General features: G+C 36.1%; 1 protein-coding gene across 2 annotated transcripts in view; it reads left to right on the top strand.

Annotated features, from left to right (window-relative positions):
* Positions 1–25,274, top strand: part of KCNH7 (potassium voltage-gated channel subfamily H member 7) — a 532,073-nt gene that overhangs the window by 380,253 nt on the left and 126,546 nt on the right. Inside the window, exons 4-6 of one of the 2 annotated variants that reach the window (XM_004375431.2) lie at positions 11,132–11,560; positions 16,372–16,392; positions 24,440–24,654. In XM_004375431.2, the coding sequence (XP_004375488.1) occupies positions 11,132–11,560; positions 16,372–16,392; positions 24,440–24,654 (665 nt within the window). The remainder of the gene's footprint in view (positions 1–11,131; positions 11,561–16,371; positions 16,393–24,439; positions 24,655–25,274) is intronic. The other variant, XM_012555277.2, reaches the window with a different exon arrangement.

Below are 25,274 nucleotides of genomic sequence, written 5' to 3'. Positions count from 1 at the left end.
CTCTTCCAATTGTGCTGCTATTCTCACTTTAGATGAAGGCTTACAGAACAAAATAGTTTCTCATTTAACAGTCAGTACACATGTTGCCCTATGACAATGATTAACAACCTCACAACACATCAACACTATCCTTACTCAACCTTGGGTTCCCTATCACCAGTTTTTCTGTCCCATTCTGCCTTCTGGCCCTTGTCCCTGGACTGCCGTGCCCCATCAGTCCCACTTGGTTTTATGGGGCTGTTCACTCCCAGGCTGAACAGTGAACCTCGGAGATGACTTCATCACTGTCACAAGATTCTTAGTTTTTCAAAGTGTTGCTGACCACATCATGCTCCCTTAAAGGGAGATTTAGTTTAGGTTTACTAGATGAGTGAATTCCGTGGTGATCTTGTGTTATTACTAACACCAGAACTGCCCTGTCTACATTGCCCCATTTTTCATCCACTAACCAAGGTAACCACTTGGTCAGTACTTATTTCACACTGAATGATATTTTTTCCCCAGTCTACTGTTAGCTACAGCCTTTTTGACAACATTCTAGGTTGCTCCGGCAGCCCATGGGTGGCATCATATACCCTCACATATTTAGGAGTAGGAATCTCTCATCACTGTGCTGAGGGCCTCTATGTAAGTTTTCTCCCTAAAAAAGCAAAAGCAGATATGTCAATTATCTTCCCCATTTCTCCAGTCAAATTCGATCATTTGCTGTCTCTGACTCAGGGATCAAAGGCTTGGTTTCTCCGCGCATCCATAGATAGCTGGCTGGAGAAAAATTATACTATGTTTTTAAGGCTTCCAATTTAAGTGCCATACTTGCAAATACCCTGATTTTTGAAAGGTACATTGATAATAACTTACAGATTCTTATTTTGTGTGATAATAGCTGACAGTAGACTTAATTCAGGTCATAATTGTTTCAGACCAAAAGCTGGCTCTCTCTTTCCCCCTGTACTGGATACTGGCCCTCAGCCCAGACCCTCTCCTCAAGGCTGACACATCCAAGCCCAGCTGCTGGGAGTAGGGACCCTCGAGGGCACATAATAGTCAAAGGAGGGAACTGCTTCTCCCAAGATTATGGCCCTTCCCATGGGATGACTGTGGCCAATGACTGGGTGATGCAGGGACACAAAGCCAGAGAGCCTGTTTTCAATTTGGTATAACTCTGAAGGGCTATCCCAGCTCCAGAACTCCCCATAGGATTGGCTGAAGCTTCAGTTACAATTGCAGGGCAATTCATGCCGGATCCTGTCTTCCTCCCTTCCTTGCTTCTTTATAGATCTATCTCCTGAGAGCACTTCTCATTAAACTGTTTGCCAAGAGTTTTCAGGGATCCAATCTAAGATACTGTTCCACTATCCTTAATCCTTTGTGAGGGGAAATTTCTCTGTTTATGGCTTCCAAATTCCCCGCCACCTCACTCCCCCTACACATATATGTCTTCTCTTTACCCCCATTATATTCTCTAGCACGTAAGACTGCTTGAACTTAAATTTTTGTCTACTTTTCAGTCTATAATTCAGCTAATCAGTACCAAGCAAGAGTACAATTTTTCTAATTTTACTTAGTTGGATTTTGATCATAAAGTTATTAAATAATTAAAGTTCTGAAATTTCATAGAAATGATGAGAAATTGAACCAAGGGAATAATTAGGAATTTGCAACTGCATTGTGAGGAAATTCAATGCTTGTGACAAAGTGGAGGATTTTGCAGAAATATTTGTTTTTCTGCAGAAGAGATGATTATTTCTAATATTCCTTGATAAGCTCCTAATTTAGAAGAATTGTTTGAGGTTAAAATAAATTAAATGGTTTTCTATCAAACTCTAGTAGTTGAGACCAGCTCCCAAAGTCAAGGGAGAGAATAAATAATGGCTCAGTTAGTTGCGGTTGCTCAGTTTGGGGAAGTTTAATGAAACCATTATCTAAAGCTTCATTACCATAGTAAATAGGGTAAAAAATGTAGTTGTGATCATTAAGGATTTTATGAAAAATATGGGTAGCACAAATAGGAAAGCAAAGAACTTCAAAACTGGAAGGAATATTGAGTCTACGAATCGTGTGGGATATGAGGGCAGGTCAGTGGAAGGGTTTTGATGGATGGATAGTCATTTAACTTCCAAAATCATAAGCAAAATTCTGTGTATGCATTTATCTACATTTATTTAGAGACAAGAAGTCATGATTTTCATCAGACTCTCGTGTGGGTGTTTATGACCCAAGAAAACACCAAATCATGGATAATACTGAAATTAAATTGAGAAAACTGCTGCTTTGTTCTGATTGTACCCTGATTTCCTATTTGACCGTGGGCCGAGTATCTAACATCTTTGCATATGTAGATTGAAGTCTAATACCAGGCCTTTCAAAGAAAAAGACCATGGGAATAGCTGTGAGCTTCTTTGGTTGAAAAGTGAAAAGCCCCTAATTAAATACAGCATGGGATATATGTAGATGCATCTGCCAAATTAGTATTCAGCAACTTCAAAAAAGTGACATGTCATGAGAAAGAAAGATGTTATAGTAGGAATTAATGGTTTTATATATGTTAGAAACTACATACCTTCTTGGAGAAAAATGTATTTTAAAGAATTATGTTTAGGTAAGTAGTTTAGTGGTATTTGTCATTCTGGGAATTTGGGAAAAATATGTGAGAAATTGTCTTCTTTTTTTTATTTTAGATTTATTGAGTGCCCCGGCGGTGTAGTGGTTAAGAGCTCGGCTGCTAACCAAGAGGTCGGTAGTTTGAATCTACCAGCCTGCTCCTTGGTAACTCTGTGGGGCAGTTCTCTCTCCTATAGGGTCGCTATGAGTCAGAATCGACTTGACCGCAATACGTTAGTTTGCTTGTTTGTTTTTAGACAACATAGTATTATTTTAATTATTCAAAGCTATAAAAAAATAGTAAAATATGAGACTCAACTTATAAGGTTTTTTTTCAGTGATAAGAACTATAAGGTTACCCTCATCTATTTTTTATATTTCATTCCTGAAAGTGCTAGCTGTGAACAAAATTCTCAACGTGTATTCTTTCCAGATGAACTACAGTTAGACAACTAAATCTGTAATGCAATATAACATGATCATGTTAACCCAGTGGTGCAGAAAAGACCATCTGTACCACCTTGGATATGACTAAACTATAGGAGTAAGCTAAATGCCTTGCGTGGTCATTAATTTAAGAAAACCAGTGAATTGTTTTAAAGAAGGAGAGTAATGTAACTAATTAAAAATGAATAAAAGTAGAGACTGACCTTCAATGAATTGTAATAAGCTTGCAGAATTGATTTGTAAATTGCTTTATAACTCAATTTTGTGTGCATTAAAAACTGATCAAATGACTTTGATGCAGTTCACTGATTTTTAACTTGGCAATTTACTTGAGCATATAAAAGTTGTTAGGAGAAGTCTGTACGAACGCTTGCAAAACAGTTTCTGTGATGCACTTGTTGCTTAATCTTATTTTCACAGATTGGTTTCTCTCATCCATATTTTATTAATTCAAAGTTTAATGCTGAATTTACTGGGGATTTGTCTGTGCATTGTGTCATGTCTTTTCCCAGAGAGATAAATTCTATTCCTATTATATTTAACACTGTTAATTACTAGCCCACAAATGAAAGCTTACAATAAAAAATTAGCCTAAGTCTAAAATTTTCTCTAACAGGTATTTTACATAAACTTCACTACATGATCAAGAGTTGGAAACAATTTTGTTTACTTTCTAAAAATAGAATGATAGCAATTAATTATCTCTGCAATAAAACATAAAATTAACAAAAAGAGTTGTAACAGGCATGTAAAAAAAAAACCAAACCCTTTGCTGTTGAGTCAGTTCTGACTCATGTCAGCCCTATAGGACAGAGCAGAACTGCCCCATAGGGTTTCCAAGGAGTGGCTGGTGGACTCAAACTGCCAACCTTTTGATTAGCAGCCAAGTTCTTAACCACTGTACCACCAGGACCCCAATAGGTATATTCTGCATAGTATAAAAAACCCAAACCAAACCAGTTGCCAACGAGTTGATTCCAGCTCATAGCAACCCCGTGCGTTTCAGAATAGAACAGTTCCATAGGGTTTTCAATGGCTGTGATATTTTGGAAGTAGTTCACCAGGGCTTTCTTTCAAGGCAACTCTGGATAGATTCGAATCACCAACCTTTCGGTTAGTAAGAGCCAAGCACTTAACCATTTGCCCCACCCAGGGACTCCCAGGGCATGATAGAGTTGACCATTTCCATAAGCTATTGGGTTATGCTCAATCAATCACTTTTGGTAAACATGAGCTGATACTAGTCCACATTCCAGGAGGCTAAGATTCTCTAAGATAGTAAAGTAATCAAATACTCTACTTTTTTTAAAGTCAAAATTAAAGCACATTTTCAGTTTAGAATTTGTTCATGAAAATTCATGTCCTGTGGTCAGGCATTCTGTTGGGGCTGGGACTCAATGGTGAGCAAAATAGACAGAATCCTTGCCCTTATGAGGCCTACAGTCCAGTGAGAGAGAGAAGTGTTAATCAGAAAATGAACAAATGTGTAATTACTAACTGTGGTGAAAGGTGTGAAGTAGCTGCTAGCCTAGTATAGAGGAAAGGAAAAGTTTCACTAAGGAAATAACTTGGGAGCTAAAATCTGAAGGATAAGCTAAGGAGGTAAAGTAAAAAGTATCAAACAGAAGGAAGTCCTGAATCTGAAAAAAGCATAGGCCTCTGGAGGAATTAAAAAGCCTGAGGAATTAAAAAGATCCAAGTGGCTAGATCCTAGAGAGCAAGGCGGAGAGATGGAGCTGGAGGGGTAGTTTACACAAAGTAGAAATAGTTTTGTCTTTTTCCCCAAAGCAGGAAGTTATTGATGGGGAGAGGAGGTGGTAAGCAATAATCTACATGATCAGAAATGATTTTTTTTAAGTGATTTTTTTAAAGGATGGAAAGTAAATGTGCAAATGTAGAAAGTGATTAGCATGCTATCGCAGGCAATCAGGTGAAGCACGATAGCAGTTTGGACAAAAGTGAGAGGGGTGAACATGAGAGAGGTGGAAACATTAAAAAGATATTCAGGAGGTGAAACCATCATAATCTGCGAATTGATCAATATGGGGATGAGGTGAAAGAGAGAACAGTACCTAGATTGGCTCTTGAGTCTCAGACTTGTACAACTGGATGGATTATGGTCCTATTCCCTAACAAAAAGGGCTATGTTTGGAAGAATAGATTATGAGAATGGATTTGCTATGAGATTTCTTTTTATTTTATTGCATTTTTGGTGAAAGTTTACACAGCAAATTAGGCTCCCATTTAACAATTTGTATACATATTGTTCAGTGACATTGGTTACATTTTTAAAACTGTGTCGGCATTCTCATTATTTCCATTTTGGTTGTTCTGTTTCCATTAATATAGCTTCCCTGCCTCTGCTTACCTTCTCATCTTTCCTTTAGGGTAAATATTGACCATTTGGTCTCATATGGACAATTATTTAAAGGAGCACAGTACTCAAGGATGATATTGTTTATTTTATGAGCTAATCTATTATTCGATGGAAAGGTGACCTCCAGGAGTAGCTTTAGTTCCAAGTTTAAAGTGCATCTCAGGGCAACAGTCTCAAGGGATGCTTTAGTCTATACCAGTCCAGTAAGTCTAGCCTTTTGTTAGGAATTTGAAGTTTGTTCTACATTTTTCTCCCATTCTATCTGTGACCATCTATTGTGTCCTTGGTCTGAATGGTTGGTAGTGGTGGCCGGGCACTATTTCTTCTGGTTTCAGGATAGATGAGGCTGTGGTTCGTGTGGGCTATTAGTCCTGTAGACTAGTTTCTTCTTTGAGTCTTTGGTTTCCTTCTTTCTCTTTCGCTCCAGACAAGTACAGATCAATAGTTGTATCTTAGAGGGCTGCATGCAAGCTTTTAAGATTTCAGATGCTACTCACCAAACTAGGATGTAGAACACTATCTTTATGAGCTATGTTATGCCAATTGACCAAGTTCCTCCCTGAGACTATGGTCTTAAGTCTTCAGACTCAGTAAACCAATCCCATGAAGTGTTTGGTTATGTCTTGGAAGTATCCATAACTGTGCTCCCTATGGGCTTTATTGCATATATGAATATATATGCAGCGCACACAAACATGTATATATGTATGCCTACAGATACATCTGTACATGCTCACCAATATACTCACATGTGCCTTCCCATACACATATATGCATACATATCTACCTATGTGACCACACACATATTTTTTGGTTGTTATTAACTATTGTTGCAAAATTGTATAAGTTATAGCATTTACCAAAATTGTTCCTTATTCTTGTATACTTCTTAGTGTCATAGTTTACACTGGTCATCATTTACCATGTTTGGTATTGCCTTTTCCATTACCAAAAATAACACATGTCTATTCTAGAAAGTGATTCCCTCTTCCTCCCCATCTCATCCCTGGTAACCATCAAAGAATGTTCTTTTCTGTGTGTTTACATATTCTTGTCTATTTATAAAAGTGAGACCTGCAATATTTGTCCTTTTGTAATAGATTTATTTCACTCAGCATAATGTCCTCCAGATTTATCCATGTTATAAGATGTTTTGAGGACTCCTCATTATTCTTTATAGCTGCGTAGTATTCCATTGTGTGTATGTACCACAATTTGTTTATCCATTCATCTGTTGATGGGCACATAGGTTGTTCCCATCTTTTTGCTATTGTGAATAATGCTGCAATGAATATAGGTGTGCATATGTCAATTCGTGTCACTGCTATTAGATCTCTAGGGTATATACCTAGGAGTGGGATTGCTGGATCATAAGGTATTTGTACTTCTAGCTTTTGGAGGAAGTGCCATACTGTTTTCCATGGTAGATGTACCTTTTGCAACACCACCAGCAGTGTATTGCTATGAGATCTTGTAATATCTTTATGATTTCTAAATGGACATATTGATGAGGCCATTAGATATGCAGGTTTGGGACTCAGAAGAGAGGTCTGGGCTGGAAATACAAACTTATGAGTCATTGGATTAAAGATGGTAGTTGAAAATATGTGTGTAGACGAGACCATCAAGTGGAAGCCTAAGTGAAATAAAATGGAGAGTTGTTATAAGTTTTGAAAGTGTTCTTTTATGCTTTAGAACCATCCTCAATGCACTGAGGAAAACCTCATAGTAAATATAGGAAAGATAACAATGCCTATAACATTTAAAGAACATGTTGTTGTTGTTATTGTTGTTAGGTGCCATTGAGTCAGTTCCTACTCATAGCTACCTCATGTACAACAGAACGAAACACTGCCTGGTCCTGCATCATCCTCACAATCGTTGTTATGCTTGAGCCCATTGTTGCAGCCACTGTGTCAATCTATCTCGTTGAGGGTCTTCCTCTTTTTTGCTGACCCTCTACTTTATGAAGCGTGATGTCCTTCTCCAGGGACTGGTCCCTCCTGATAATATGTCCAAAGTATGTGAGACAAAATGTCACCCTCTAGCTTCTAAGGAGTATTCTGGATGTACATCTTCCAAGACAGATTTGTTCATTCTTCTAGCAGTCCATGGTATATTCAATATTCTTCACCAACATCATAATTCAAAGGCATCAATTCTTCTTCAGTCTTCCTTAGTCATTGTCCAGCTTTCACATGCATATGAGGCAAATGAAAACACCGTGACTTGGGTCAAGCACACCTTTGTCCTTAAAGTAACATCTTTGCTTTTCAACACTTTAAAGAGGTCTTTTGCAACAGATTTGCTCAATGCAATGTATCATTTGATTTCTTGACTGCTGCTTCCATGGGTGTTGATTGTGGATCCAAGTAAAATGGAATCCTTAACGACTTCAATTTTTTCTCTGTTTATCATGATGTTGCTTATTGGTCCAGTTGTGAGAATTTTTATTTACTTTATGTTGAGGCGTAATCCATACTGACGTCTGTGGTCTTTGATCTTCATCAGTAAGTGCTTCAAGTCCTCTTCACTTTCAACAAGCAAGGTTGTGTCATCTGCATATTGCAGGTTGTTAATTAGTTTTCCTCCAGTTCTGATATCACCTTCTTCTTTATATAGGCCAGCTTCTTGGCTTATTTTCTCAGCATACAGATTGAATAAGTATGGTGAAAGGATACGACTCTGACACACACCTTTCGTAATTTTAAACTATGCAATATTCCCTTGTTCTGTTCAAATGACTGCTTCTTGGTTCCTCATGAGCACAGTTAAGCGTTCTGGAATTCCCATTCTTCTCAGTGTTATCCATAATTTGTTATAATCCACAGTCGAACGCCACAGAATAAAACACAGGTAAACATCCTTCTGGTAGTCTCTTTTCAGCCAGGATCCATCTGACATCAGCAATGATATCCCTTGTTCTGTGACCTCTTCTGAATCTGGCTTTGATCTCTGGTGGTTCCCTGTTGATTTATTGCTGCAACCACTTTTGAATGATTTTCAGCAAAATTTTACTTGTGTGTGATATTAATGGTACTGTTCAATAATTCCCGCATTCTGTTGAATCACCTTTCTTTGGAATAGGTACAAATATGGATCTCTTCCAGTCAGTTGGCCAAATAGCTGTCTTCCAAATTTCTTGGCATAGATGAGTGAGTGTTTCCAGGGTTGCATCTGTTTGTTGAAACGTCTCAACTAGTATTCTGTCTATTCTTGGGGCGTTGTTTTTTGCCAATGCCTTCAGTGCAGCTTAGACCTCTTCTTTCAGTACCATCAGTTCTTGATCATATGCTACCTCCTGAAATGTTTGAACATCAACTAATTCGTTTTGGTACCGTGACTCTGTGTATTCTTTCCATCTTTTTTTGATGCTTTCTACGTTGCTTAATGTTTTTCCTGTAGAAACCTTCAATATTGCAACTTGAGGCTTGAATTTTTCTGTAGTTCTTTCAGCTTGAGAAAAGCCGAGTGTGTTCTTCCCTTTTGGTTTTCTATCTCCAGGTCCTTGCACATTTCATTATAATACTTTACTTTGTCTTCTTGAGCTGCCCTTTGAAATCTTATGTTCAGCTCTTTGACTTTATCATTTCTTCCTTTCACTTAAGCTACTCAACGTTCAAGGGCAAGTTTCAGAGTCTCTTCTGACCTCCATTTTGGTCTTTTCTTTCTTTCCTATCTTTTTAGTGACCTCTTGCTCTCTTCATGTATAATGTTCTTGATGTCATTCCACAACTAGTCTGGTCTTCAGTCGTTAGTGCTCAATGGTCTCTAAATTTAGGTGGGATATACTCAAAGTCATCCTTTGGCTCTAATGGACTTGTTCTAATTTTCTTTAACTTCAACTTGAACTGGCGTATGAGCAATTGATGGTCTGTTCCACTGTTGACTCCTGGCCTTGTTCTGACTGATGATATTGAGGTTTTCTATCATCTCTTTCCACAGATGTAGTTGATTTGATTCCTTAAATAATATAGGAAGGTAGATAATATTGTAGTCCAAACACACAAGCTGACTGGCTAGGAGGGAAACATATAATTATAAAGTCATGAGATAATGTGGACCTAGACTACTGTGTTGGCAACAGAAATTAGAAACTTTGCACTTTTTTGTATATAATACTTAAAAAAGCTTTGAATTACTGAATATTGTTTGAATACTTTCTCTTATCTTTCTGTTTTAAGTGTAGAAGTTTAACTGTATTAGTTTTTTTAATTATGAAAGAATGCATGCTTGATCTAACAGTCAAACAATAGAGATAAATAAAAAAGAATGCGATATATTATACCTTCAAACCTACTCACTGAGCTAATTAACATCAAAAATTTGGAGTACGTTCTTCCATATCTTTCTCCACTGTCATATAATGTATATGAATAAACATAGACTTAAAATTTTTAATGAAATAAGATCATCATACAAAAATAAGCTGCAATTTGTTTTTTAGCTTAATACTATATTACGAACTGCCCTTCCAAATCAAAACAAACATATATTCTTGTGTTTTTAAAAACATCATAAGATTCCAAAGTATAAAAATGCCATATTTTATTTAACCTTTTCCTTCTGGTGGATATTCGGATTGTGTCTAGTGTTTGTACCTTGTAATATCCTGTAAGTGAGATTGGTGAGTCAAATAAAAAATGTATTTTTTTCATTTTAGTAGAAATTGACAGATTACTTTCCAAAAAGTTTGTAGCAATTTTCACTCTGCCAGCAAAGTATCAGAATGTTCACCAGTGTTCTTTGCCAACACTAGAGGTTATACTTCTTTTTTTTTCATTTACTGCTCAGTTAAGAGTAGAAAATGGTATCTACTTCTTTTCCTACTACCAGTGAGTTTATGTGTTTATTAGCTAGTATTTTAGTTTTCAATATTCATCCTTTAATATTTAAATTTTGTATCCCTTTATTGCGTTATTCACTCTGCGATATCATAAATAACATTTAGTGTCATATTCTCAGATTTAAAAACGGAAAATGTCAAGTAATAGAATTTCTTACCTCTGCAACACATTTCTTTCTGAAACAAAAAGCCTTCGAAGAATTCCAAATGGAATGAACAACCGTTCATACACAATTGACCCCACTTTTCCCATCCAAACTCGACTCACAGTATTATCCAATCCAAACCCTCTAGATATGTCAGGTCAGCTTCTTACTGCCACCTCACTCCCTTCCCTCCTACCCCCACTACATCACATGCACACACACACACGCACACACACACACAGCGTACCCATTCCTGTGTCTGTGTCTTTACGCATAGTACCCTATCCCTTCTTTTCCTTTCTAAACTCTACTCATTCTCCAAATTCCTAGAAAGGGGGATGTATAGTGAATAGAAGTTTTTAATTTAAAAAATATAAAAATAAAAAACCTGTTGTCATCCAAATAATGATTTCACGTCACTGGATATATCTGACCATCAGAAAAATGACAAAGTTATTTTACTATTTTCTTACAATTTATATAAAAATTCCTGTTGCTCTCAGAAAAGTTTATTTACATTACCTTTTGTTTCAATTTTAATTGGCTTAATTAAGTACTGGTTAATACGTCTTTTTTCCTGGTTTTAACATGAATCAACAATGGTTGTTTCTTTGGAGGTGGTAGTGGTGGGGTTTTTTTTGTTTGTTTGTTTTTGTTTTTTTAAGGAATATATTCTTTTATCTTATAGTCATGCTGTTTCCTGTCTTCATGTAGGCAAACTTTTTGGGTTGAAGTTCCCTGGGCTGAGAGTCCTCACCTACAGAAAGCAGTCCTTACCACAGGAAGACCCTGATGTGGTAGTAATCGATTCATCTAAACACAGTGATGATTCCATAGCCATGAAGCACTTTAAGTCTCCTACGAAAGAAAGCTGCAGCCCCTCCGAAGCAGATGACACAAAAGCTTTGATACAGCCCAGCAAATGTTCTCCCTTGGTGAACATATCTGGACCTCTTGACCATTCCTCTCCCAAAAGGCAATGGGACCGACTTTACCCTGACATGCTGCAGTCCAGTTCCCAGCTGACCCGTTCCAGATCCAGGGAAAGCATTTGTAGTATACGGAGGGCGTCTTCAGTGCATGATATAGAAGGATTCAGTGTCTACCCCAAGGGCATATTTAGAGACCGGCATGCCAGTGAAGGTACGTTTGACTTTTTTTATACGGCAATAATGGATAATGAAAGGTTATCTTCATATTGTTGTTTATTTCAACATTAATCCTTATGCCTTGAGAGAAGAAATGTGATTAAAGGCTATTAAAAAGGTGAGTCCTACGTTCAGGATTGTTATTGATTTCCTCTTTGAGCTCTAGTGAGTAACTTGGTTCCTTCTGGCTTCTGTACCTGGGTTTCTGTAACAGTATGATAACCATTATCTGCCTACCTCATGGGGTGTTAATTAATTAATGCTTATTATGAGATGCTTGTAGGTGATGAACACTTTGATCTCAAGCATAATTAATTTTGCTTAATTTAGCAATCATGCCCTGCGCAGGAAATGTGGTGTGCCATCACACAACTATTTTATTGACCAGCTCCTTCCAAAGGATTGGGTGTATTAAATGTGATATACCGAATGATCAGAAACTATAAACTGACGCAGTTCAGGGCTAAATAGGGGGAAGGGGAAAGATTTGGGAAAAATAACCCTGAATGTCCTGATCTCAACCAAAACCAACTTGAAAATCAAAGTCAAAATTCATTTATTTCCTCCTGCCCTTTTTATGCCCACATTCTTAAATTAGCCAGTAGTGAAAGTGGTTGATGCTGTTATATACCATCGAGTCATTTTTGACTCATAGTGACCCCATGTGACAGAGTAGAACTGCCCGATAGGGTTTTCTGGGCTGTAATTTTTGTGGAAGCATATCACCAGGTCTTTTCTTCCACAGAGCTGCTGGGTGGGTTCGAATTGCCAACTTTTAGGTTAGCAGCCAGCAATTAACAATTGCGTCGTTAGGTCTCCTTTTACTGAAATAAGATGCTTAAAAAGCATTGACAAAAATGATTCCTCATTGGCAGGATAATGGATAAAATTTGAATATTTACAATGTGTGAGTCAATGTTAATGCTTTACACACATTAACTCTCATTTAATTCTCATAACAACTCTGAGTTAGGAACTATTTTAAAGCCTATTTTCTAGATGAAGAAACTGAGGCTTACTAAAAAAAAAAAGAAAACCAGTTGCCGTCAAGTCAGTTCCAACTCATAGTGACCCTATATGACAGAGTAGAACTGCCCCATAGGGTTTCCAAGGAGTGGCTGGTGGATTCAAACTGCTCACCTTTTGGTTAGCAGCCAAGCTCTTAACCACTATGCCATCAGGGCTCCATGCTAAGTAAATAACTGGCCCAAGGTTACAGAGCTAGTCACTGTCAGAGTCTGGATGCAAACCCAGAACTGCCTATTTCCAGAGTCCACAATCAATCCATGCAGTAAATCCTGTGTGTTTCCTCACTCACTCCTGCTACTTGAAACACATCCCTCCCCTACCATATACTCTATTCTAAACCTGCACAAAGAGAATTGCCTTTTCCCAAAAATGTATCATGCATTTTCTTGCTTCATTACTCTGTTTATTACTTTGTTCTGCCTGAAATACTCTTTTCCACTTCATCCCTCTTGACTCTAGTATTCATAGCTTAAGACCCAGTTCAAATGCCACCCTCCCACCTTAGGGGCTCATTTCCCCCTTTCAAGACCAGAAGAATTAAATGATTTTGCACGTGAGTGTGCAAAGCAGTGTTTACGTATACTGTAGCATTTATTACATTGTATTTTTATTATTTATTACATGTTTGCCGTCACTGTTAGGTATGCAACAACTATGTTACTGTAAGCTTCTCCAGCACAGGAGCTGTGGCTTAGGTAGCTCTGCATCCTTAGTATCCAGCCCCATTGCCTACCTTATGGCAGGTGCTCAATAGATGTTTGTGTGACATTGAAAGGACCATGCTGGTGAATTATGTTCCTAAACCACAGACACTGGAAACTAATGAGTCATGTACACCATAGTACACTGAAATTCAAATGGGAATTTTAGGATTGAATCATGGGGTGGGGGATCTTTATTTAAAGAGCACAGTGAGGTGAAGAAGGCAGAAACAGTAAAAGAAAACGAGTTGGCAGGGAAAAAAAATCAAAGGGAGATAAATCAATATTACGAAGCAGAAGGAACAGCTTTCTGTAAGATAGGCTTGAAAAAGAATATATGGTACAAGAGCAATTAGCTCATCCATTTTAATCTGTCATCCAAAGAGGGTCAAAAGGAAAGGAAAATCAAGGACAGATCCAAAATTGAATAACCATTTAAGGCTCTATGCCACCTAGTAATGGAATGGGCAATATCTCCTAACAGAACAAGATCTCTGTAATTTGACTTTCGGGCAATAGTTCCTACAACCGAACAGCAACAACAAATTCGATATGGTCATTCAAGTAACCGACATAAGCTTCAGTTAGTCCAGTTGGTGTCATCATCTTTAGCAGTCACGTGGACTCTTCAGAGCTTGGCTTCATTGCCTAGAACCTGAATTACAGTATAGCTATATTCGGAAAAAAAAGAATCTGAATCTTAAACTGGTACATAATCAGTGCTTGGCACAGACATAATTCTGTGTTTTGACCGTGGTGCTGAGTAGTTACGACTTCAGGATTTAACTTTGCTGTTTTCATTATGTGGTCTCTACCTAGTACACAGTTACTGATACAATTAAGTACCATATATGAGAAAGGATGATTTAATATTTTTGGATTTCTCAGCACAAGTACTTCACATAGATACTTGGTGCTAAGATCATCCTTAATTTTCCTCCCCCACCCAAGCTATGTTATTTTCAGAAAATATATCACTGTCTTACTGTGCTACAGATGACGCAGTCAACATGTGGCTAAGTCTGATAAATTTAGAGGACATTCTGTACTACTTTGGAGCAGTTTTAGCTACAAAATCACTGATTATTGTAGAAATAGCTATACTTCCTAAGGCTACATACTTTGATATGTTTTAGAAAGTTATTCATTAGTAAACTGAGATGGAAAACTTTTAAAATAGAGTTTAATTTATGATATAAAATTTAATTTTATGAATCCATGTAATTTGTTAACAGGTCAAGTCCCAAATACACCAAATTTTGATTTCAGATTGCTGTCTCCTCACTCAAGAGGAGGACATTTCCTTCTGTACATAGGCTGCCTTTACAAAACTTTAAATATTTTATAAATATATCAATGTGGAATATTTTATATTATTCTCTCATTTAATCCACATTATCAAGTACCTTAGAACTGTACTTCTCAAACCATTTATGGTGAAACCTGTCATGGACCAATATTTTTAATTACAATAAAAACGTATCAATACATTCTTTAATTACAATACAACGCAATTAATACATTTTTTAATTACAATACAATGCAATTAATACATTTTTAATTACAATAAAAATGTATTACTAGAAAAATAAATTTAAAAAATAGACATACAAAATATAAACCTCATTTTTTTGTAATTAGATTCAATGACATGAAATAACTGCCAAATTTCTGTAAGGATTTTAAATGCTTGTCATGGATGAATAACGAACAGATCTCAGCTAGCACCAGTACACAGACCACATACACTGCCTTACAATGTCAAAGCAGCATTAACTATATAGTGTAGCTTTTGGTTATGTTTCTTGGAATTTATACATTTTTATATATAATGCCCAGGTTTGGTGAGTAGAATTACAATTTTTAAATGCTTGCAAGCAGTTGTTCTTTTACTAGTGATTTTTTGATCCACCTTCTGATGGAAGTATTAATTCTGTGTAATCCAAGATCTCTCACTGTGATTCTTCTATCCTCACTTGCTTTTTGTGATCCCTCAAAGAGGGAACAAGTTGTCACGTAAGGCAAAATCTTATTTGTGTATCTCTGTCCGAGGGAATGTCTACTCCAGCAATTCAATAGACCACACGATTGGAATTACCTTCATTGTAAGCTTTGAAATAATTATGATACAGCCTAAGATTTTAAATATGCACATTGTTAGCATAGATGCCACCAAAATGTTGAACAGATTTTTCAAATCTTGGATATATTTGAATGGTTTTTACATGGCTTCATTTATTTTAAGCTTATTTGTTTCAAAACTAGCAATGCATATTTTGTTAGCAGCAAATATGCATCAAAGAGTCAGATTGCTAATCTCAAAATAAATCTGAGAACACTCAAGTCTGAGATTTGAAAACTACCCATTTAATGTAAATGAATTCCTAAATATGTTAGGTACTACATTGAGTGTATTAATAACATAAATAAGAAAAGTCCATGCCCCTTTTAAACAGTCAAACCTGTCACTGATTTCTTGGGATTATTTTTGCCTAGAAATGACTCTTGCAGTTATATTCGTTAGTTTCAAAATATGTACTGAAATGTGTTTATGGGGAGGTTAATAAAATGGTGATTCATAATGCAAATTGGTTTGCTAAGGTAACCGATTGTTTTAGAAACGTTTTCCCTTATTAGTGTAATAGCTTGCATTATATGAAAAAATTACTTAACATGCAAAATGTCGTGTAGTCTTCAACATAAATGATTGTTGAGGATATGCTAAAACTGGCTTCTGACAAGGTTGAAAGGTTTGATGACAACTGAAGACAGCTGGGGATATCTTTCTCCAAACTGCCATAATTATAAAGTCTGTATCTTGGAATCCATTTAAATTAAGTGAGATACATGTTTCCCATACTTAAGCACGAATATTTATTATCACAGATATTATTTTTAGTATACGCGTTTTACTTTCCTGAATAATAAAATATGTTAATTTCAATCAAAGATTAAATTTTCTATTTTTACATCCCGTTTTCTCTGATTGTTTTTAAGAGGTAATTTAGTGTATATACCATAATTTTAGTCTTCTTTTTGTATTTCTCTCCTTTTTATCCTTATATGCTCAAAACAGACAATGGTCGCAATGTCAAAGGTAACGTACGAACACGAATTTCATCATCTGATGCTCAAAGTGCCCCTTTACTCGGCATGTTAACTTGCCTGCTGTATGCGCTGTTCAGTGCAACATCTTCATGCTGCCCTTAGCTAGTCCCAGGTGCCTGGTGGAGACATCATGGCTTGATTTTGTTGTAGACATTGTTACTTTCTCAGCTGGGTCACCAAAATGATTATGAATTCCTTTCTCCTGTAAGCCTAGGTTGACAATGCACACTTCCTAAATATTTAAACCATTTGAAAGAAACAAATATCAAGCTAAATATATTCCAATATGAAAGAGGCGCATAAGCCTATTTCAGTGAAAAAAAAATTGAATACAAGTTTAAAGAAAATAAGCAAAATGCTACATGACAGCCTCTCTTCACTTATTCCTCTTTTGTTTCCTTAAAACTAGTTTCACGTTCCTGGATGGCAGGGGGTATGGTTTTAAGCTTACTGTAGTAGTAAATTGTACTTGCATGAGAGTCATTTTCTATTTTTTTTATATTACATTCTAATCATTTTAATTGTGTCCTATATTAGTCTGAAATCACTGGCATGACCTGCAGTTACCATACGGTAATGTGTAACTGGGTAGTACCTCTGGATAAATTTGGACCTGGCTAAAAATTTGAAATTCACTTCTGTTTTCTACTGTATCCCAGCAAATGCAAAGAATCACAAATGTAATAATCACATGATTCTCATCAAATTGAACATTGGGCTTAGGGTTTTAGTATAAGGCCATGCATGCTGCTGTGGGCATGCATATGGTGATAATGACTCATTTTGTGCATGCGTGTTGCATGAACATGTCTCCACCAGTAACCATCGTTACTTAGAATTCATTCTTTGGCCTCTTCCATGTGTCACTGGTCCTCTGATCACTGTGCAGTGTTGTATATTGATTTCTCAATTGTTTCCCTAATTAATTCAGAGCAGGTGAAGGTTATGAATTAATAGCACCCGAGACTGAAGATGTTTTCTGGTCAGCAGCCCAGGGTAATTTGAAAATAAGGGAAATTGTAGCAGTTTCCTTCTCCCTTTCACTTTATTGTTTAGAACTTTAAAAAGGGTCTATGCAGATTTTCTTTAATATGGGGATGAGAATTCATCTACAAGATTATTCTCTCCTTGTCCACTTGTTCACTGTGATTTCTGCAAGAAAGCAAATTAGTGTCAGCTGTTGGTGCTGGTTTTGAGTTACTATAATTCACAGTGTCACCTCAAGAAACAGAAAACACACAGCTCTTGCCAACTTGCCTCCATGGGAAATATGACTGGATTTACCATTTAACTATTCACAATAAATTAGTAGACGTAAGTTTCCAATGATTTCTCAAATTCAGTGAAAAATGAATCTATTTTTTTTCAGTAAATAGAAAACTGGGCTTGCTTATCTTCCAAACTATCAGTTCACCTAGTCGTCATGCGAACTACGGTAATTTTTTTTGTCTCATAAACTAATCCATTTATGCCTCAATCTTTTTTCCTCAACCGCCTATTTTTTGATGACCCAACCAAACCTACTGCTGTCAAGTTGATTCCAGCTCATACAACCACGTAGGACAGAGTAGAACTGCCCCACAGGGTTTCCAATGCTGTAAATCCTTATGGAAGCTAACTGCCACATCTTTCTCCTGTGGAGCAGCTGGTGGGTTCGAACCACCAACCTTTTGGTTGGCAGCCGAGCGCTTTAAACACAGTGCCACCAGGACTCTTTTTTTAATGACAGTAGTCTTTAAATGAAAATATTATTTTCTTCTTATATATTACGAATCCCATATCAATTTTACAATCACAATTTAAAGAATATAATAGAATAACCAAAGTAAGAATTTAGGTTAGGAATCCCTAGACTATTGCAGAAATTTTTCAAATATTAATATGTATGAAGTTAAGCTCCAAAATTGGATAAAACACATGCAAACTTAATAAAAATTTAAATGCAATTATGCCCTCTGAGGTCTTCATTTTTTGTTCACGCTCTTGTTTTGAAAATTATTACATAGTGTTTAAGTGTTTGGACCTTTAAGATTGCTATAAAGCAACTAAGATACTAACTGGATACAGGACAATACATTAAGTGATTTTTTATTTTTTTGGGTTTATTTCTAAACAATATTTGAACATAAGATTTTAAATAAATGATAAATTTCTACATTGTTTCATATGTAAAATGCATAATTTTGGTTAATTATTTCAATACCTAATTCAACCAAAATTTCTTTCTTTACCAAAATAAAATAAATAATTTAGGAAGGTATTTGGAAGGTCTTCAAGATCATCTGGTTTATTCCCTTCAGGCGAGGTGTCGTCTGAATCACCTTGCACAGGTGGTATGGGTATCTTTACAAGTGGCCATTCTTTAACTTTCTTGGAAGTTCTATTTTTCATGCTTGTTAGACAAAGAGCTAATCTAAATCTTTCTTGCTGAAATGTAATTTTCTTCCCCTTCATCTTTCCTCTGTGGACATAGGTACTAGCTGGCTGTTACTAATCTTGATGTAATATCACAATATAAAGACAACAAATTGGTACTCAATGTTTCTTCTAGAATTAATTTCCATTTAACCTTCTTTCTTAGGATCACTTTTGTTTCCCTTTCGAAAATTCCCTTGCACTCTGACTCCTTAAAATAACACATTAAAGTTCTTTTTAAAAAGTGTAACCCATTATCAAAGAGTAAAAAAAAAGTTCAAATAAATCGCATATGCTGTTTATGTATATATGTATGTATTACAGTATTTTTTGTATTACAGTTTCTAACAATTCCTCTAATATGTGAGAGGAGTATCTAAGACAACCTCAATCACTCTTGAACTGATTTGCACCTCAAACTTTGTGTTTTTTCTGCCTATTGTACTTCCCAAGTCATCGATTAAAATTTACCCCAGTTACCCCACTTAGTAAATATTATTAATACAATTTTACCCCTCTATTGCTTCCATTTCCTTATTATCCCAAGTAACCCTGCAGTTCTCTGAAAATGGTATGTTCAGTTTCCAACTTGTCTAGAATCCGTCATGTAAGACAGAAACAGAATCCCTCTAAAGATTTATTGCATCTTTCACCTCCTCTCTCGCCATGAAACCTATCACTGACTCAGAAAGGAAATCAAGTGATCTAATACAAATTGTTTCTCACAAGTGACGCTGGCCATATCTTGTGATTTTATAACCATTTGTAAATTGATTTTCAGTGGTAACAATTTTCTTCTGTAAATTTTATGTCATGCACTTTAGAAGACAATATGGATATTGAATACAAATGATTTATATTAAACTGGTTGCCTTATGCTTATTGACAGTTTTCTTTTACAAAGTTTAATTACTAAGCACTGCGTTTGCCTTGTCTTTAATGTTAAGGCACTTTAGCAATTTAAACTTTAGTCAGATAAACTCAGTGCCCTAAGAAATAGGTTATTCTCCTTTGTATAAAGACCTCATGATCTGAAAACAACCTCATCCTATTTGGTTTCCTTTTCTCCTGTCCCATTTGGCATATTCCCTCAAGAGCAATGATCTTTTCATTAAAAAAAAAAAAAAGGCATTATTTAAAAAATATATCTGTGTTTCCAGCACCATCTGAAAGAGAAGATATTCTCCTTTAGCATATTGTATTTCATGATAAATTTAAATAGCCTCATCATATAAATTTTAATTTTCTATAGTCTAAAATTCTTCCCATTTGTTGCTTTAGGCTCTAGATTGATCTCTAAATGTAGGGAATTTTTTTGTAGCTGGAACCGAGCCTAATTTATATTTAATTAGACACTTGTAATATGTTAAAGCTTTACCGAGATGTTGGTTTAGTCTACTTGGTCACCTGGTTTCCCTCTTCTCCGAGTATGTTGGAAAATTTAGTCTAGTCATCTGTCTTGCAAATGTTTCTCTAAAGAACATTAAGTCCTCCTATTACAGTTTTGAGGTTTGCATCCCTTTCTGTTGAATCTATTACTTCCCTTGCCCACTCATTGTCTTTAAATTCATTTACCTTGTTTTTCAGGTTATTCTCCTTTCTTTGATTAGAACCTTAAATTCCATCTGTTCATGATCACTGTCAGTGAGGCTACCTTTCACCTTTAAATCCTCAACCAAGGTCTCTCTGAATGTAGACATAGGAGGTAGGAAACCCTGTATTCTGATTTCTAGCCCTTCATTCTTATTCCCTTTTGGCCTCATGTTCTGTCTGCTTTAGAGATATAATCGATGACACCTAGCAACAACAGCGGGTGAAATAAGGATATTGCTAATACTTAACTAAAGTGTGGAAATTTTTTTCATTAGGTTTTAGAGAAGCCTAAACTAACACTGATCATCTTGCAGATTCTAAAAGACTTCTGCATATAAACATCTGCTTCAAAATTAGTAAAAAGAAGCTTACTGATCTTTGTTATACACAATGAAATAAATTGTAAATGCCTTATCTAAGTAGCATGTCTGAATTATTTTAAGTAATATTTTAAGTTTTTCTGAATTTACTAAATGTATGGATTTAAAATATAATCCAGATTAGATCTCTAACACTGAGAGTTTAAAAAAAATAGAGTAACAGCTTGGAAGGTTTTTCCACCAGTGAATAAGAAACTAAACTTGGGACTATGATGCAACTGCAATATTCTGAGATGAGGTATGTTGACCAGTGGTTTCTCAGCCCTGTCAGACCCAGTGCCCTCTTGTCTCAACAAATATTTTCCTATACTGATTTTACTTCCTGAAAGGAAATTCAGAGATAATGTAACCTACCAGTGTATACTATTTCTTAAAGAGCAACATGATCCCCTGACTGTAATATAAATGAGAAATAAAAAGAAATACATTTGTATTAGTAAGTCAATGTTGAAATATAGCTACCCTAGAAGACATAATGCAACAATCAAATGAAAAAGTGGGGCTTTAAGAATATTAAGGACATGAGAAAACACTCTGTGCAAGTACTGGATAAAACAATGAAGCAGGAGCATGGGTGGGTAACAATTAAAACTACCACTGGAATAAATAAAAATAAATGAGACTTATTTATACATGATTTTTAAAAATGGGAAATAGCAAAAACTGGATTATAAATAATATAATACCAAGACTGATTATGAAGAAAATGAAGAAGTATGGTGTTCTCACAAATGAGCTTGCCCTTGCTTTTAAGTGCAGTGTCAAGACGAGTCTCTGTGATATTATGCAATAGCAATGAATTGCACAGAAGAAAGAAATTCCACTAAATTCCAGGGCACGCATTCATCCTCTACTACTTCAAAAGGATCTTGCAGACCCTATACTTTGATAAGTAATGGGGAACAGAAGATGGATTGAAAAAAAGAAATGTCAATCAAGACATTATAGAGAAGTTGTGGCCGACCTCTAGGGAGTTAGGAGGGTGAGGCTGAAAAATAACAGGCAACTCCAAGACAAATAATTCCAAGTCTTTAGTGTCTACCACATATACTTTTTTTCATTTTATCACACATTATTTTGCAAATATAGGAGGACAATAATATATTCCTGAAAGAAATTTTTTTAATGATTTTAACTTGACTCTGCAATTCTCTGCAAATTTAATAATATTTGATTCCAAGACTGCTAAGATGTAATCTCCTCTCCTACATATTTGTACATGACAGCTCCAAATACAGCCTGAAACCTTCAGTCTAAAATTTTGTATTGGTGGCTCCAGTGCCACAAGAAGTATAGCACTAAGTGGCATGGTTTTCCAAAATGGTGAACAACTTTTGATAAAGTTCTAAACAAAACAATGTTTAATCTCCTCTCTATCTATATAGTAGTTGCAGCCCTGGAAAATTCAGCATATATTAAAGTCATGTAAAAAGCCGATTGTGCTGTTTACATGTGAGACAGGTTCAGGTCTCAGATCACGATAAGCAGTCTTTTCTCCTACATCAGCATCCATTGGGACACATCCAACAATTTTTCAGGGGAGGGAATAGCAACCTCCCACCACTGACAACCAAAAATGCCCCCACAAATGCTGTTTAGGGTGAAATACTAGCATAGTTGAGAACACACACTTACAATATAGCCAATTCAGTGATTTACTGGAACTAGTCCCAAGGACAATCAAAACAGATTAGCAGTGTGTTTTTGCTTACTACACATCATAGATGATTTGTGTTTTTACCCTATCTTTTTTAACAACTCTGTAGACGATTTGCTATAGAAATCCAACACAGAGACAGATGATATAGGAAGAGAATTGAAAGACTAAGGTTTTAAATACAATTCAGCTACATACCTGAGCTCAACCATATGTAATCTCAACCATCTATAACCACATAATATCTCTGTGTAGAGAAAAATTACCTAAGGGTCAGGAAAAGATGATACCTAAGAAGTCCGAACTCCTGGTTTATTTTACAGTTTTGAAATATTAAGATGTAGTCCTGAAATGTACCCATAGAATGCTATACATACCTAGAATAGCTTACAGTAATAAATTAGTGCTGCCTGGTGGGGACATCTACAAAGACCTGGAGAATGAGGATTCTGTCAGAGGCCTATCTGAAGGCTAGATTAATTTGGTGCCACTTTTGGGTATTATTTCTGTCTTTGTAGAAATAGAAAAGAGAGTGAAAACCTATATGCAAATAAGAACATACCAGGTGACAAACGTCAGAAGAGCTCAATGACATGTATCACCTTGATGGACTTCATTATCCTCATGGATAAAAGTCAGACAATGAACAAAACTGCAACTTAAATAGATATAAATTATCTTGAAAAATCACTTGAAACTTTTATAAACAAAATAGCGTGATTTTTGCCCCCACAATAAAAATATAAACCAAGTGGTGGGTATATTTTTTCTTAGAATTATATCTGAGCTGAGTTGATTATTACTGCACAAAATACAGAGTCTGTAAGTGTAATTATCAATAATTTGCTTGGTGCTTAAAGTGCATTTTGATCCCTAAAATGTGTTTCATTCTAAAGGGGGAAAATAGCATAAAACAAAATATGCTGACTAGGCAATTCATTCATGAAGTTTGTATGTTTTAACCACTCCCTGGGACACAAAGATAAAGGGTATAACATCACAGGAAATGCCTATAGTTTCTGTAAAATTCTTCCTGATGCTAACTTTAAGAACTAAATAGTGGTCTGTGTAGTATTGCCCATTGCACAAGAAACTCATTGGGGACTTTCTTGATTCTCCATAAGCAACAGACAACAGGTTCTGTCTCAAAAGAAGATATAGCTTGTCAGTTTACTCATCCTCAACAAGGGGACCAGGAGTCCCGGAACCTCATCAAATTATTCTCACAAGAAGGGTATGAGAAGTGACCAGACACTACCAACCCTACACATGTCCTATCGCCTAGCTATGCTCACCTCCATCATAAGTTGTTTGCCAGAGCATCCATTGGTACTGTTTCTATAGAGGCTTTTTTTTTCCCCTCTCAAAAAGTAGTCAGTGTTCAATCTGAATGAAGGGGGAAAAAAAAGATTGAAAAAAAAAAAAATCCTATACAGGATCCTAGAGTTTTCAGTAGAATTAAATGGCCTTTTGCCCTACACACCTTCTCAGTTTATCTATCATTCCTCCACCTGGACTTACCCCTTTATTAAGTGACCAACTGCCTTGTCACTTCTCAGTTAGAAGCAGAGAACAGGGGAGCCTGTTCAGAAATTACATGGCCAACGTGACTTTAAGCATAGGCAAGTCCTTCCTTGAATAATCCCTAGATTATAAAATAAACTTCATGAGAAGCTTTGAAGTTAGAATTTGCCCATCAACAGGAGTGGACTTTTCCTTTTATTCCAAACCTTAATGAAAAGCTGATTAAGATCTAAAGCTGCTATCTTTCTGGATGCATACCCAGGACCCAGTTTTATCCTCAAGGATTTTATGCTCCGAGCAGCAGAAGGTGGCCCTAAGCCCTGTGTTCAGGTATCAGCGGGCTGCATTTAGTCCTGCCTGAATCAGGACCACATTGGTCCTGGATCACTAGCAGGTCATTCAAGACCATCTCTTTCTTCTTCTCTTTTTTCTGATACCGTTTTTACAAATACTTTCCAACTTTTTAGGGCCTTTTAATCACATCAAGTCAAGCCTCCTGGGATCCACATCGGATTCAAACCTCAACAAATACAGCACCATTAACAAGATTCCACAACTCACTCTGAACTTTTCAGATGTCAAAACAGAAAAAAAGAATACATCTCCTCCTTCTTCAGATAAAACCATTATTGCACCCAAGGTTAAAGATCGAACACATAATGTGACGGAGAAAGTTACCCAGGTAGGACATGGTTTTACTTTCAATTTCAACTGTTTTTGGTGTTCTTTTTTTAGACCACAAAACACATTTTTATTTCCTAAGGCAGTAATAAATGATTATCAGTAGAGACAATCCTTTTATTTTCACTCCTATTTATCTTGAGATGTTGAATGACCCCTAGTGTAACTGATAAATGAAGCTATATACTGGGATTTTATCTATTACAAGACTAAGCAAAAATGGGGTAACTTGGTATTATTGTTACTGTGTTGTAGAGGTGGTTAACTGGCTATTCATCATGTTTGGACATTTATTGCTTTGCTGCCAACTGTCACATTATTAAAGCGTGCTTCTTTTTAATCTTATTGATGTATCTATTGAAGCTTTAGGTGACTCACTGGGTTATCCTCTTAGCTGTGGCCTCCTTTTTTGCACTTACCTCTCCTAGGTAGAGCCAGATCTAAGTCAGCTAACTTGGGGAAAAGATTGTCTAAGATGATGAAAAAGCTGGATGAAACAATGTATTCTACGGGAACAACATTTTATTGTTTTTAAATAAATATTGCAACTTGCACTAGGGTAAAAAGGTACTGTCGAACAGAAGTTCTACTTTAAAGAATAGATAAAAATGGTTTGTACTT

This window comes from Trichechus manatus, unplaced genomic scaffold (assembly GCF_000243295.1).
Source record: "Trichechus manatus latirostris isolate Lorelei unplaced genomic scaffold, TriManLat1.0 scaffold00036, whole genome shotgun sequence".
Classification (NCBI taxonomy): Eukaryota; Metazoa; Chordata; class Mammalia; order Sirenia; family Trichechidae; genus Trichechus; species Trichechus manatus.
This window is presented reverse-complemented; position numbering and strand designations above follow the sequence as displayed.